This window comes from Lemur catta, chromosome 8 (genome assembly GCF_020740605.2).
Source record: "Lemur catta isolate mLemCat1 chromosome 8, mLemCat1.pri, whole genome shotgun sequence".
NCBI lineage: Eukaryota > Metazoa > Chordata > Mammalia > Primates > Lemuridae > Lemur > Lemur catta.
This window is the reverse complement of record NC_059135.1, coordinates 93791606-93807674: the sequence shown is the minus strand read 5'-3', so window position 1 is coordinate 93807674 and position 16069 is coordinate 93791606. Positions and strand designations below refer to the sequence as shown.

At 57.6% G+C, this 16069-nt stretch overlaps 1 protein-coding gene across 1 annotated transcript in view; it reads right to left on the bottom strand.

Annotated features, from left to right (window-relative positions):
- Positions 1-16069, bottom strand: part of GLI2 (GLI family zinc finger 2) — a 234802-nt gene that overhangs the window by 166266 nt on the left and 52467 nt on the right. The window contains exon 2 of the mRNA XM_045559177.1: positions 7026-7203. Within this exon, the coding sequence (XP_045415133.1) occupies positions 7026-7173 (148 nt within the window). The 5' untranslated portion in view covers positions 7174-7203. The remainder of the gene's footprint in view (positions 1-7025; positions 7204-16069) is intronic.

Genomic DNA, 16069 nt, shown 5'->3' with positions numbered 1-16069 from the left:
CATAAACACCAGAAACTTGGGAAGTTGGGGTCTAAGTCAGGAGGGGCCGGGCTGGGGCAGCTGTGTCCCACCGCATGGCAAGTTCCAGTCCGAACAAGATCCCTAGGTGACCACTGGCGCTTCGCATCTCTGGACCTCAGTTTTCACATCTGTAGAATGAATAGATTAGAACTAGATGGTCTCTGGAGCTTGCTCCAGTTCTGTAAGTGGGGATGATTTCGAAGCCTCCCCCAACCCCGCATCAGTTTAACATCCACAATGACCACGAGGGACGAGGCAGTGCCCGCCAGGCGTGGCCAAGCACACAGAAACAGGAGCCACCAGCCCTGTCATCTGATGCTGTCATTCCAGGCGGGCAGAGCCAGAGAATAGAGTGACACAGACACGCAAATAAATGTGCCAGCGTCCTCAGCCAAGGGGAGCAGCCAGGCAGGGGCGGCGGGAGCCTCCCGGAGTGCACAGCCGGCTGGGGCCAGGAGCGGGAACGAGCCTGCGTGCTGCGGGCACGGGGAAAGGGGGTGGAGGTCTGATTCTGGGTGACAGCCGTTTTACGTGGCATTTAGAGCACAGCAGTGAGCACGAGGCCAGGACAGGCAAGAGGATGCTTGGGCTTATGTTAACATTTGCTTCATCTGTGCCCAGGCACTCAGCTGGCCGCGCTGCAGACCTTGTCCCAGGAGTTACCAGGACCATCTCCATCCACACACTTTTGAGAAGCTTGGTGACATGGCTGGCGAGCAGAGAGCCAGGCAGAGCCCGGGCCTCACTGACCCCAAGCCACGCTCTTCCCACCAGCTCTGCTGTGGACAGGGAGAAGCCTCCAGCCTCACCCAGCCCTGGCACCCCGACCCTGCAGCACACCCCTGAACCCACCCACAAAACGCCTGGGTGCCCAGACTACACCCCACTTCCTGGGTGGGCCGGGCTGTCAGGGGAGCTGAGCTACTCTCTCTAGACAAAGTCAGATGGGAACTGGCTGCTCTGTGTGGCTGGGCCATAAAACAAGCTCAGAAGCAGCATCAACAGCAATCCTGAAAATCACTTAAATAAGAATAATTGCCCACTTAGTCACACCTGAGTGCAGCCCCGGCCCAAGGCAAAAGTGTGTGGCCCCGGCAGAGAAGCTCAGGTAAGCGGGGGACTGGCCCACTCCGCAAGCTCCCTGCTGGCCGTGGGGCCTGCGGGGGGATGGGGAAGGAGCAGGACCAGCCCCAACTGACCCTCACACCTCACACCCTGAGGCAGCTGACCACGCCGGCCCCCGGGCGCACACCTGGCATAACAGCATCAGACTCAGTAATCATTTATTGAACGCCAGCCGCACTGAAGGATAGGGAGGTGCAGGTACAGCTAAATAAACAGTGCCCTGCCCACAAGGGCGTCCTGGAGGGCAGGCGGAAGGCACAGAAACAGACAGGGCAGACACCAGGGACTTTCAGCCACGTACCAGTGGGAAGGTATCAGGCAGATTCCCAGGTACAGTAAGGTGGATGGGGGTGGTTTCTAGCCCTGGGTAACTCGGAGAAAATGCTCAAGGTCTGAGTGGTTCACGTATTCTGGTATTTGCACAACATTCTAACACAGGTGGATGCCTTACCACTCAGCAGAAATGTGCCTCGGAGAAACTCTGCAAGAAGCCAGCAGGGCCAGTGAACAGGACAAAGGGCCTGCCAGTGTAAGCGGGTAGCACACAGACCCTGGGAGGAAGCATCAGAGCACTGTGCTGGGAGCCATTCAGTGCTTAACCCTGGCTATGCCAGGCTAGTCACAGCCCTGCCAGTCCTGCCTGCTGCAACCAGCTAATCCCCCTACCTGAGACTCTTCAACACTCCAAGGGATCCAGTCCATGCCGTGGACCCATTGTACCCAATGACCTGGGGAACCTGTTAAATACATATGCCCAGGCCCTGGTCCTGGGGCAGCCCGGGAACCTGCATTGATTACAGTCAGCCCAAGAGAGTCTAAGTCTCAGGCAGTTTGGGTAACCTCTGGCCTGGTCCCACCCTCCAGTGTGCTGGGGAGACAACTGAGTCAGAGAAGCCAGGGACCCACCCAAGGCAGCCACCCAGGTAAGAAAGCAAAGCAGGACAGGGACCCAGGTCTGATTTCCAGCCAGGGCCTCCCGCCACCACTCTCGACTAGTGCACACCAGAGACCTGGGCCTCTACCAGCTGTCGGCCTCAACGGGTCACTGGGCGGGAGTGACCAGTGAAAGGGAGACCTCCCAGGTCAGACAGAGCCTGCAGACACCAGAAAGGAAAACTGGCAAGAAGAACGGTAATAGTTACTAAAGCAAATACTTCACTTGGACCTCACATAGAGCCACCTCTGTGCCCAACACTTTTCCAAGCCCTTTACAGGTGCTGACTCAAGTAATTCTCACAACCTTGTGAAGCAGGTATCATCATTATGTCCATTTTACAGATGAGAAAACTGAGGCACAGACCTGCCCAAGGTCAGCAGAGCTGGGACCTAATCAGGCGGTCTGGCTCGAGTCTGGGCTGCTTCTCACCAGCACTCTGCACTGCCAGCACCAGGAGAGGCGGCACTACAGCTCCTGTCCGCCAACTGCCCCGCCAGGCATGTGTGAGCACATTTGAAGTCTCCTGAAACCTCTGCACGGCAGCTCTGTGTCTAACTCCCACTTACACATGGGAAGACTCACCCTACCTCACGTAGCCAGAACATGTGGCCCTCCAACGTAAGAGTGTGCTGAAATCACCCAGGTTTGTTTAAACACAGCTTGCTGGGCCCCACCTCCCTAGGCTCAGATTCAGCAGGTCTGGGGTGGGCCCAAGATTAGCATTTCTAACAATTCCCAGGGGATGCCAGTGCTGCCAGAGGAGGCTACAGGGCAGGCGACCCGTCCCAGCACACAGTGGACACTCGGTGCAAGAGGTGGGATCGGTCACAGCAGGCACTTGGCCCGTCTGGCTGCTTGATTTCAGAAACTAGCAGAACTTGTGAGACCCAAGACTCCGAGTTTCACAGCTCCAGTCTTTCACACTGGCCGAGAGGCTTGGAGAAGTCCCTGGTGCTCAGCTGAGGCACACTGAGAGGTTCAGAAATATTTTTGGAAAGAAAACCCACAGTGGAAGAGGAAAATACAACAGCATTTGGACAGCTTCAGTGCAAAGCATTGAGACATCTGAATCCAATTGCCTTTAAAATTACACCATTTTATAAAAATTAAAGAAGGGAAAAAATTCTGGGCCAAAATGTGTTTTTAAAGATTTATGGCCTCCAAAGTGTTAGCACAACAGCAAAAGACGCTGGGAAAGAACCCACCCTCCGCAGCTTCTGCCGTCTGCTCTTCCGAGCTGCTCCCGCCAGAGGATTAAAGTAACCTCTCCCCAGTCTGACCACAGGGCCGCTTTTTCCTCTGGTCTGGCCTGGCCCTGCCCTGCCCTGCTCTGCAGACATGTTTCTCACGCACATTTGGCACAGGGAGGTGGCGACTCTGCACGGAAACCCCCGGCCCCCAGCAGTTCCAGCCTCACGGACTCCTAAGAGAAGTCAAGCATCAGAGGCCAGTCAAGCCAGGTGATTTGCAAATAAGTCATGGCCCCAGACCTCAATGAACTGGCTGCCTGGAAGACCGCAGGTACCATCAGGGCCTGGGACAGATGAGGGAACTGAGGCACGGTGACACATGAGGAGACGCTCCAAAGCTGGACGCTCACCCCAGGGTGTCAGTGGAGCCCAAATCACCCCTGTGCAATCAAAATAATCTACAAGCAACTAGAGAGAGGCAGGAGCCCCAGGCCCCGGCCCAGCTCTCTGCTGAAGCATCTGGGAACCTCGGGCAAGCCTCATTCCCACCCAGGCCTGGGGCCAACCACTCAGGAATTAGCCTGCCTGCACCCCCACCTAGCACCAGGAGCCCCTGCCTGGGTTGTCCAAGCTGCGCCACTGGGGACTCCTCCCTCCCTCTGTCCCCCCTCCCTCGGGACCCTCACTCGCTTTCCCTTCCCAGTGGGCTGGAGATCAGTTGCCCCTGCTCTTCTGTCACTTAACATGAATATTAGGACATAAGCATGTTCCCTTCTGTAGTTATAAAGTCCCAACAAACATTTTCAACAGCTACCATGACATTCCATTCAAGACGTTCCACAGCCTGATCCATCGATCCCCTATCCACGAACAGCTAGGCCATTTCCAGTGTTTCGTGGGTATAAATAATGCAGAAATGAAATCCTTCCACCTGCAGGGTCACTGTTAGAGCCAACCAGACTCACGCAATTCTAGAAGTGGGACGGAAGCACCCGGACTGGCGACCGTGGGGTGGGGGAGACTGGATGAGGGGCCAGAAGCTGGTCTAGAATGCAGGGCGTCCCCCACACCTGGACACCTTCTAGCTGTCGGCGAGCTCAGCCCTGCCAGCTTGCAGGACTCAGCCCTTTCCCTGTCACTGCCGTTCCTCACACTGTGCCCAACACCCTCAGATGGGACCCCCCCCTCCCCCGCCACGGATGTGTAATAAGCCAGGAAACGCTAAGCCGATGTGAACCATCCCTTTCTGCCAGACAGCTGCAGATCACGGTGAGGACTGTGGGGACAATGTCACAGGCTTTGAGGGAATAAACTGGGCCTCAGAGAAGCCCAGTGAATGAGTGGTCACCCGCAGAGCTATGGAGGAATTGATTCAGTCACACCCCTGCCCCCAGCAAACAGGCCTCAGACCAGCCCTCCCGGGTGGAGACGGTTCTTCCACCTTCTCCAGAAACTACTTAGAAAGGGGCATCCCTCAACCAGCAGTTCCCAGCCCCTGCACCCTCGCCACAGCCCAGCGCACACCCAGCAGCACTGACCCTCTCCCAGGCCTGGGCACAGTCCCCCATGGCCCCCCACCACTGTCCACACCTGCCCCCTAAGCCTGCAGGCAGTCCAGCTCCTCAGGGGCTGGGGCAAAAGCTGCTCGTCCCCAAAACCTTACTCCCTGGCCTTGCTCCTGACTAATCCCACATTTTCTCCTACACCATTCAGGGCCTCAGGAGACCCTTGGGTGCCCCTCATGCCAGGCCCAGCACCAAATGCTGAGACCCAGAGCTGAGCACCACAGCATCCTCATCCCCAAGGGAACCCATGCCAACCATCTGCTGCCGCCTGGCACCTCCTTCCAGACCCACGTGCAGGTCTGCACTCCTGCAGGCGGGAGGCCCACGTTGGAGGCTCCCTGAAGCCTTCGGGGGACTTGGGTTGTTGAGTACAGGAGGCACCTCTGCCACCATCCGGTAACACTTAAGAAAAATCCGATGTTCTGAGATCATAAAGACTGTGATCTTTATGTCAATTCCTCTCACGACACAGATTAGAAAACCAGGGACCCAGGCGAATGCCCTTTGGGCTGCACCACCAGGCCTCCCTCACCCCACCCACGAATGCAGCTGCCACAGCCCACAGCACTGGGCCTGCCCCAGGGTGCCCTGCTTTGCCCCACGCAGAGACAACTGCTCTCCCCCCATCCAGGGGGACCCTTCCCAAGGAAGCAGCTCAGAGACAGGGGCAGGGAGCAGCGATGGGTGAGGAGGCTCCAGGGTCCCCGAGACTCTCCAGCAGCAGACACACCTCGCCCGAGACTGAGGCCCACGAGCCACTTGCCCTGCAGTAACGAGGCTGTCCTGGGTCCAACCCACCCTCTGCTGGAACCTCATCTTGTCCCAGGCAACAAGGGGACAGAGGCCTGTGCGGGTGGGCACGGAAGACCTCCTGGGTGGGGGTGAGGGTGGGTAGAGTGGGGTGGTGGTGCTGTACTCCAAGCTGTGGGCCTCCTGCCTGACACCCTCCTCCCGCCCAGATCGAGAATCCCTCGAGCATCTGCTGTTATTGTACCAACAGTGACAACCAGGTCTGATGCTAGAGGGGCTTCCCCCCAATTACATCCTAATTACTGTCTAATTACTGCCGAAGTCTATGCTCCGCTGCTGGTTGACACATCAGTAAATTGCACCATGGCAGTTCATGATCCGCTCACGGCTTTGGAGAGGCAGGCGGCTGACAGGGTCCCACTGAGAACCCTGGGCAGGCCAGAGACACCGGGAGCTCACGCAGACCCCAGAGCGTCAGGCAGAGGGCGGCGCGGGGCACTGCCACAGGCCAGGGAAGGGCCTGACCCAGGGAAGGAGCAGGCCCTGCAGCGCAGGGACCAGGCTCAGGCTCCTAAGCCCCCGGGGGTGCTTCTGTTTCCCTGGGCTCTGGCCCCAGCCGCGCCCCGACTCGCTGAAGCGGGGTGTGCGCTTCACAAGCCCCCACGACTGTGTACGCACGAAGTGTGAGGGTGCTGCCCCGCACCCGCCCCGCCAGGCGCCTCCTCCCCTCGCGGCTTCCTGAGCTGAGCCCAGCGGCGAGAGCAACAGGGCATGACTAACTGCACTTGCATAAAAAGGGAAAGAAAAGAAATCTAAGTCTCTCCATTCCTCAGAGACAGGAATAGCTCTGTGGCCTCCAGATGGACTGCGCAGACACACGGGAGGTCTCGCCTTCCCGCCAAGCTTTCCCGACGGGATGCTGGCACGGCGGACCACTGGAAACCAGCAAGTATTTCTCTTTAGGGCAGTCAAATGAGAGGCTGTGGCTCGTGTAGTCCCTTCTGTTATAATTAACTTGGCCAGAAATTCACCTAAGATACTAAATTCTGTACCTGACCCTCTAATTACAGCCAGAAGGCATCAGGAGACAATTACTTTCCAAAATAGTCCTTGGCGGGCAGGAGGCAGGAGGGAGTTCTCTGGGCACATCTCGAGTGCGCCAGCTGCACGCACCCAGGGCTGCCGCGGCCACGGCGCCCCCTCCCTGCCCTCCCTCTGCTGCTGCTTTGCCCCACCCGCCCCGGTTGGGGTGGCCAGACCTCCGCAAACCTGCAGGCCACCGTCACTGTGCCTGGGATTCCCAGGAGCAGGGCGCCCTCCTCCTCACCCGCCATAAACCCAGCACGCCCCCCGACATGGACCAGCACTCTAATTAAATCCTAATGGGCTCATGAAAAACACCCCTGCTGCCCTCCGAGCGTGCGAAACGGAAAGTACCTCCTTGGGCAGCTACAGCCGCCGCCGCCGCCGCGGCCACCGCCAGGGGAGAGGCCTTTTTGCCCGGGTCGGGGAAGCCGCTGCCCTCCAGGATCGCGCTCTTGGCTCCTTGCTTCTCCGCGGCAGTGGCTGGGGCGGATGTCTCCATCTCAGCCGCTCATCGTCCCGGGTGGCGGCCCTGAAAGAGAAGACAAAGGCACTCACCACCACGGCACCCAGACCCGACCCAGATTCACGCCGCCGCCCGCGTCTGAAGAACCAGCTTCATTCCAATTGTCTTGTAATTGGGAAGGAGGGTTTAATTAATTTTGAGGATTATTAGTCCTGAGATTCATCTGGTCTTCTGAACAACCTCACGGACAACCGCCGGGCATTTTCGTCATCTTTTACCCAGATTTTTAAAATCTAAGCAACAAGTTCCTACTGAGATGAGCGGCGCCTGGTGAGAACGACCTTGAGAAATGAAGCCAGAAGTAATGACCTCCAACTCGGGGTCACGGGGCAAATACAAATAAACATCGTAGCAACAACCTAGAGGAACTCAAAGGAAGGCCCTGGTTTTCTGTCGCTTCTCTCCCTGCTCACCAGACCCACCCTTCATTTATTCATTCCTTCGCCCATTCATTCAACCAATTTTCATCCTTTATGGACTCACACACACTCAGTCAACACATTGTTAAGCCCCTGTTATACACCAGGCATCACGCGGAAGACGCAGTATGTTCGCATTCTACTTGGGAGACACACGGGAAAATAAACATAGCTCTGATTTCAGTTAGCAGGAGGTAGCAGGGAGCAGGCGGCAGAGCAGCCGCACAGGGAAGGACTGGAGGGGCAGGGGTGGCACTGCCCTGCCTCTCGGAGGTGGGATGCCGGCTCGAGGGGCCACCCCGCAGCAGCCAGAGGGTGGAGGCAGGGCCCGTAGGAGGAGGCCGGCTTCTGTGAGGAGTGGCGAGAAGGGAAGTGCAGGTACTGTGGGTATGAGCAGGACGGGGGACAGGATGTGCCGCCCCCCCACCCCCCGAGTAAAGTGATCACTCCGCTGCTGAGCAGAGTGGACTCTGGGGGGACAGAGAGCGCCACTGCAATGACCAGGGAGATGTTTGGGTTAAGGGGGCAGTGGTGCAGCTGCTGAAATGTGGACACGTCCTGAAGGCAGAGCAACAGCCCGGTAGACCACGGGTTGGATGTGGGGTGGGAGGAAAGAAGCAGTGGCGAGGCTAAGGGAGCAGCGCCCGGCAGGACGCAGGGCACAGGGCACAGGTGATGCTCTGTCCCCGGCCAGGTCATACGCACACATTTTTCTTACATGCTTCACCACTTGCAGACACTGCTAACGCAGTATTCATATCAGAAGGAAGGTGGTGACGAAGACAGCTCACGTGGGTGGCTGAGCACCGGGGTGAGTGAAGGGTGGTGCCGTTTCCCAGCCCCAGCCACGCAGGCGAGGAGCGGGCTGGGGGCAGACCAGGAGCACAGGTGGGGCCGTGCGAATTTTGAGATGCCTTCAGAGACCCGCAGGGGTGGCGTGGAGCAGGCTGTTGGGAATGAGAGTGGGAGCTCAGGGCAGGCCTGGAGGCTAAGGTGGGACCTTGGCAGCCACTGGGCAAGATCTCCAAGGGATGAGAGGTTCGGGGTTGGAGAAGAAAAAGCTCCAGCCCTGAAACCTGGGGTGGGGAGGAGACGCCATCCACGGAGAGTGAGTAGGAAGGGCCAGTTGGGGGAGGTGGGGAAGGAGAAAACAAACAGGGGAGTGTGGGGTCCTGCGAGCGAACCCAAGACAGACATGCACGCAGGAGCACGAGCGATCACGCCATCGCAGGCCACTGGGAGCTGGGCAGTTCCAGTCGCCTGGTGGCAATCAGGGCCTGGGCCGGGGCAGGAGCAGGTCAGACGCGGGTGGAAACAGAGGCACAGGCAATTTGTCAGGCAGTTTCTCCATCAAAGAGGCAGAGAGATGGGGCAATGACCAGAGGGGATGTGGAGTCCAGAGGTTCGGCTGCTGTGCACGGAAAGAGGCAGGCGTGGGCTCCCGTGCCTGTGGGGAGTCCTGCGGAGCTCCGGGACCCAAAGCAGCGGGCAGCTCCGTCCCCAGGGGCCTCAAAGCTAAATCCGCACAGTACTCTGTGTCTTTCTAAGTAGAAAATCAGAGAACACAAGAGCAACGGAGAGGGATGCACGAAGGAGGTCCCAGTCCCTGCAGGCTCCTGGCTGCATCTGCACACACCAGCCTGTCCAGGTTCCACAATATTTTAAAACTCCCTCCCCAGAAAGCCCACAAAAGTCAGGCAGATGGGAGAAAAATCTCCTTGAAGACTGTAGTGGGTTCCCTTTGGCCCAGAGATTCAGGGATTGCTGTGTGCTCTTTTAAGACCATTTTTAAAATCTGTCACTTAAAGACTTAGCTATCTGAATGGCCCACCAGCAACATACCCTGGCCCACGCCTGCCTCTCCTCTGCCCCGAGACTGGCCACAGGCACTACCCCACCCAAGCACCTGTGTGCACCGTGGGGCCACCTTCCTCCTCCCCGCTCCCCTACAGCCGGTTGGCTGTGACCACCACTCTCCCTTCCGCCCCCCCTCGCTGGTGGTGCCTCTCCAGGCTGGCTGCTTTGTGCCAGGCATTCTTCCCTCTGGATCCTGGCACCTCTCGTATTCTGGTCCCCTCCAGGTCATCCCCCACCCTAGTGCCACGTAACATCCCAAAAACCAAGTCTCACCTCGTCCCTCCCCTGACAAGAGCCTGCTGGCCCTGCCCCTGTGCACAGCCTGGCCTCTGCTCGAGCCATGCCACCCACCGGAAACCCTTCATCTTTCTGTGTTTGAAGAACTACTCCTCCTTCCAGATGCCACTCAGACGTCACCTCCTCTGGGAAGCCTGGCACCCCTCCTAGCCCATGGTCCCTACCCGGCACCCCCACATTATATGCATCTTCACCTCCAGGCCGGGAGCGGCTCAGGGCAGCACCCTCACAGCCCGGCCCAGGCTGGCACGGGGCAGCAGCTCAGAACGCCTGCCAAAGAGGGCGATGCACGGACCTCTGACGCAGAAAATCACAGCTCTTTTAAATGCGAGCGATTCTGTGGGCAGCCTAGGTGTTCCCCGCAACAAGCTCAGGTGAGGGAATTTAAGCCCAACTTTCAAACAGACCTTGAATTTGGAAATAAGACAAAAATCAAAATAACAGCTGGAACAACAAACCTTTAATAAGCATTTACTGCGTGCCAAATGTTTTACAGGGGACAGCTCATTTAATCATCAAAACATTTTATATAGAAGGAAACCAGTGCTCAAAGAGGTTGAATAAAATGCCCAAAGACACACTCCTTAGAAGTGGCTGTGCCCAGCCTTGAACCCAGGCTGTCTGGCCCCAAAGCTGTACTCCGGTGCACCACAGTGCGCTGTCCCTTGAGTGAGGACTCCACGTGTATAGGGATATGCCCCAGAGTTCCCTGGCAGGCAGTGAGGTAACTCAGGTGGGAGCACTGTGCCAGAGGCCCCGGGGGTCAGCACAGGATTAGGCATGACCCCTGCCCTAATGCCCATCCAAGATGGCAAGATTGGTGTATGGGAACCCAGCCAACGGTTGTGCAGAGGCTGCGGCTCTGTCTGGGGCTGCACTTGCAAACACCATGGCCACGCAGGTGGCACCTGTGTGCTGAGGACGAATGGCAGAGGGAGGAGTTTATAGGTGCACATTCATTCACTAACTTCACTTTGTGATTCTTTATTGTTTTACTGACAACTGGCTTCCTGCCTCACGCTGAGCTAGGCTGGGAGCTGGCTGGGCTGGTGGGCATTCTTTCCACACCTCCCCCCAGATGAACTGGGTGTCCTTGCCTTAAGTTTAGACAGTCCCACTGCCCCAGCACCTGTCATACAGCCTGGTCATATCTGCTATGCGCCCACCTGGCTCCCTGCTTGACTGTGACCTCCTGCAGGGCAGGGATGGGCCTCGCACTGCCCAGGCCCACCCGAAAGGGTGCTCAGTCCTCTAGCTAAGGGGATAAAGTGGGCGCAGGGAGCCAGGTCCGTGCCAGGGGAGCTTGGATCCCTGGGGACCAGAAACCAGCAGAGGACTTCAGGCACCCCCAGGAGCAGAATATGTGGCCAAAACCTAGGGCCTGAGTGGCCAAGCCCCAGCCCCAGCCTCAGGGAGGGGTAGACAAGCTCCTGGGGGGGCAGTGATCCAACCCTCTTCAAAATCAGATGGAGAAACTGAGGCCCAACAGCTCAGAACACTCAGGACGTTAGTATTAGGGATGCCAGGAAGGAAAGAGGCTCCAGAGGAGACTGTGACAACCTCTGTTAGGGACATAGAGGGCTGGGAGGAAGAGGAGGAGAAGGCTATGGATGTTTTCCTAACTGCATGCTATGGTCGAAGTGTTTGTGTACCCCCCAAAAAACTTATATGATGCAACCTAACCCCACAGTGATGGTATTAACAGCTGGGACTTTGGGGGCTGGCATGGGACAAGCATCGCCATAAAGGAGGTGCTCCTTCCACCATGTGAGGATGCGGATGCAGCCGAAAGGCTCCATCTGTGAGGAACAGGCCCTCACAGACAGGGAACCACCTGGAGCCCCGATCTTGGACTTCCCAGCCTCCAGAACTGTGAGAAATAAATCTCTGCCATTCATAAGTTACCCAGTCTATGGTATTTTGTTATCATCACCCAAACCAACTGTCGGCTGCAGCTCCCTCACACCAACACCCGGCCCTGCCTACAGGGCAGGGCAGACGTCACCTCGAATTCTTAAGGGGGAAGAAGCTGGATCTCCCACAGGGAAGTGAGCTGCCCAAGACCACTCCCCAGGGAGGGAGAAGGCCAGGTCTATGGGCCAAATGCCACCGGGGGCCTGAGGGTGTGGTCACTCCAGGAACAGAGTGAATGGGGTGAGGGAGGAAGGAAGCGGGTTGATTCAGCTTCCGCCACCCAGACTGCAGCTCACAGAAGCACCTGGGGGTTCATGAACGCCCCTGGAGCTGGGGGTGGGGGTGCCCAGACAGCACCCACCATGCCCCTGGCGTCACCCTCTGCAGACCCGCCGCTGCCCTCCCTTCCAACCCTTCCTGGAGAGCAAGGCAGCAGACGGAGCCAAGAGGCTGTGTAAATCACAGGAATTAGCGGGATTAGCACAATTTCTGGGTAAACACCAGGCACCCAGGGTCCCAGGCAAACACTCTCACTCCCTGAAGCTCCTCAGACTCCACAGCCCCAGTGAACGGCCTCACTTGGACCCCCAGAGGCCACCTGGAGATGGCTGGGAGGGGTCGGGCTCCGGGTTCCCAGGCCTAAACTGGGGGCCCAGTGGTCTGTCCTGGGATAGTTCCCACGGTCTCCACAAAGCTCTAGAACAGGCAGGGCCGGGGCCACAGCATTTACCAGGGGGAGAAGAGTCAACACCCTCACTTTACCTCCGAAACTCACAGCTCTACCACCGTCCAAACAGCAGACAGGAAACTCTGCTAAGGGGAGGGTGCACTGGGCCCAGGGCCGGGAGGAGCCCCCTTTCCACTGGGAGGTTCACCCAGGTCACCTGCCCTCTGAGGCCTCAACTCTGGGAGCATTCCTGGGCCTTCTGCTGGACATTCTGACACCCTAGGTCTAGGCGGAGGGACGGGGACAAAATACCTGCATTTTTTTTTTTTTTTTTTTTAGTTCTCCAGGTGTTTCTGACATACAAGCAGGTGTAGGAAAAAACAAATGGGCTGCTCATAAGGCCCCTTTGAGCTTCCAGAGAATTTATAGGTTCCAGTTAGAGCAAGATTGTGCAACCTGATGAAAAAAATACGTTTTTATCTTCACTAACTTGGGCCTGGAAGTTGGTGTCTCTCTCGGACATGAATGTGGAGTATGAACCACGGTGCCGGTGAGCCTGCCACCAGCGCAAGTCACAGGTGTGTCTCTGCCACGTCCTGCAGTATCACCTGTGCTCACCACAGCTTCCCACTGTCGGCAGGCTTTAGCCCACCCCCCACTGCCGCTGCCATCTGATGTGCAGGTGAGGAAGCACATGCAACATTGTACCGCAGATGTGGTGCCGTTGACATTTTAGTCCCTGCATCCAATATAACTGGCTTCTTTCGTAACGCTGTGTTTTATTCCATGCATTTATAGCATTGTTTTGAGGAGGGGTCCATGGGCTTCACCAGGTTGCTAAGGGGTCCACGGCATAGAAAAGGTTAAGAACTCTGAGTAAAGGACTGGCTTGAAGAATAAATTAATAATCAGAGCAGAATGAGCAAATCACCCTGAAACCCGAAATCCCAGACACCCTCCCGCCACCTGGCTGCTTTGAACTCCTCTAACGAGTGACTCACAGGAATTAGAGCGTTGTTCCCCGGGCGAAATCAGTCTCCAGGAGAGAGATGAAACCTCCCCTACCAGCGACTGCAGCCACCTCGGGGCCGCGTTGTTCTCACCTCCTCTCTGATCTCGGCCATGCGGCCGCCATGCCCAGGACCCACACGCACAGGCACGCGTGGTTGTGCGCACACACACATAGCACACAACATGCACTGACAAAGCACATGCACAGCCACACACATGCTTGCACACACACTCCCAGACTCACACAGATGTTACAGGGACACACATGTGCATGGGCACACACATATACAAGGTCACACATGCAAACATGGCCACACACACCACACATACATAGTCACACACCACATATGCAGCCACACACGTGTGTACACACAGCGTAGATGTGGTTACACAGAGATGCACACTCACACATGCACACATATGCATGCAAAGATACACACAGATCTGGACAAGCACACACCTAAGCTAGAGATAATAAACACCCGCCCTGCCTTGATTCAGACGTATTTTTAAGATACAGTGAGGAAAAGCAGGTGACAAGTTCCTGGAGTGAAGAGCACGATGCCGATGAAACACATCAGGGAGGAAAGGCAGCAGCAGACTCGGGCCAGAGGCCCTGGGGACCCGCCGATATCCAATCACAACAGCGTCTCCATCTGGAACACAGTGTCCTACAGTGTCCCCTTGGCCCAAGGGACGCCAGCCCAAGGCCACAGTGGGAAGCCGCACACAGGAGCACAGGGGGCTCTGGCTGCCCAGGACACGGGAGAGCCAGGCACCTGCTCCAACTCAGTGCCCACCGTCTCTCCCGAACAAAATGTACACTCATTCCTCCACCCTGAGGGAGAAAGGGATGTGGGGGGTGCGGGTCCCCAGGACTGCACCAAGCTGGGGTGCTCTGCTGGCCCTTCATGGCCAGCAGCAAAATAATCCTAGCTTAAAATTAACGCATTCGAGTCTCCCAGACTGGAAGCACGTGTGCCTGGACCAGTGCAGTCCACAGCTGCTGTGTTTCTTTCATGTGTTACTTCTCTCTAAACTGCAGTTTGCTCCCCTGTGCCACGGAGCACCCGCCCTCCCTCCCAGGGTGGCTGAAACTGCCATCAGCCCTCCCAGCAGTTGGTAACACGTATTACAGCAGCTGCCCCACACGGGGTCTGGCCCAGGGCTGGCAGGCAAAGGAACCTCTGCAGGCAGGCACCGTTCTGCAAGAAAAGATCGCCCACCTGCAGGGGCCCAGAGGAGAGTCAGGGCTGCTGCCAGCTCCACGCACCTGATGCCAGGCAGCACCTAGACTGCCCTCTCTGTCCGCCTGTCTCCGTATGTGAAACAAAAGCCTGCCGTGGCTCCATGGAGACTCAAGACAGCAGCCCCAACAAGGGGGTCCAGGCCTGGGGGAGGCAGGGCTCAGATGTGGCTAACTCCCACCCATGGGCCTTCCAGAGTTTGGGGAAGGGCAGCTGTGTCAAAGCCCTTGTCCCTGGCTCCTCCCTCTTCTACAACATGGCACTGGGGGGAACCACGCAGTTCTTGCCTGGGCTGGCCCCTCTTGCACCACCCAGCCAGGGGTTCCCCCAGCCTCCAAGCCTCCACCCTGGGTCCCTCTGGGAGAGGGCAAACTCGGGAGGGGAGCCCAGACACTACAAAAGATGCTTGGGACCCTAGACTGGTCACAGGTGGGGGGAAGGCAGGGCCCTGGGGTCCCAGCCAGCCTCACGGCCCTTGGGCTCTACAACCTTGACCTTGGCTCCCTGTGGACAGTGAGGGGGAAGACACCCCCTAGCAAGGTCATCAGGAAACTCATCACAGTGGCGATGTGTGTGAGGTGCCAGCACACAGCGGCCGCGCCTCACCCAACGCAGACCCCGTGTCTCTCCAGGGACCTGCAGATGGCACAGGAGGGCTTCTTCCTTCTGGGAGGCCGTGGGTAAGCCCTGCCTCATGCCCAGCACTCGGGATGGCCTCACGACTTCCATTGGTTTCCATTCGGGTTTATTCCCTGAAAACACCAGGCATCTCCAACCCCAGATTTTGCACACCCCGTGCTGTCCTGCTAGGAACCTACCCTGCTGAGGACACCATGCTTTAAAACCCAGGAAGCCTGCCCTGCTACCCTCCTACCCAGAGTCCCAGATGGAGCTCACCAACCTCCTCGTGCTGCGACTGCGCTTCTACACCACTCCCTGCCCGTGTCGGCAGGTGGCACGGCCAGAGGGAGTCCAGCGGTGCAGACTCCTGAGAAAGAACATCCAAGTTTGCCTCCCAGCTCCACCAGGAGCTGTTGACAAGAATCCGCTTCTCCCTAAGCCTCAGTTTCCTCATCTCTAAAATGGGGATGAACAGCACCTCCCTCCTGGGGCCTGGCAGACACAGAGCCTGGCACAGTCATCACTGCAGCCCGAGCTGCCTGCCCACTGGAGGCTCAGTCCGAGACTGGACAGGCCTATCCCACCCCCTTCCTCCACCCACCCAGGCGCCAGTGCGGCTGGGGTCTGACGTCAGAAGTCTCAGGTTGGCATCTTTTTGCAATATGCCTGTTCTGCTCAATTCCAAACTCTGTCACCTTCCTCCCTGGAGAGCCCCGAAGCCCAGAGGGCCAGGGTCTCTCCCTGACACCCCCCACCAGCACCCCGCCCCAGCAGAGGGTTGGGACATGCTCGGAGGCCGCTGTCTGCAAGGGGAACAAGGGGCCCACTGTGCGGCAGCC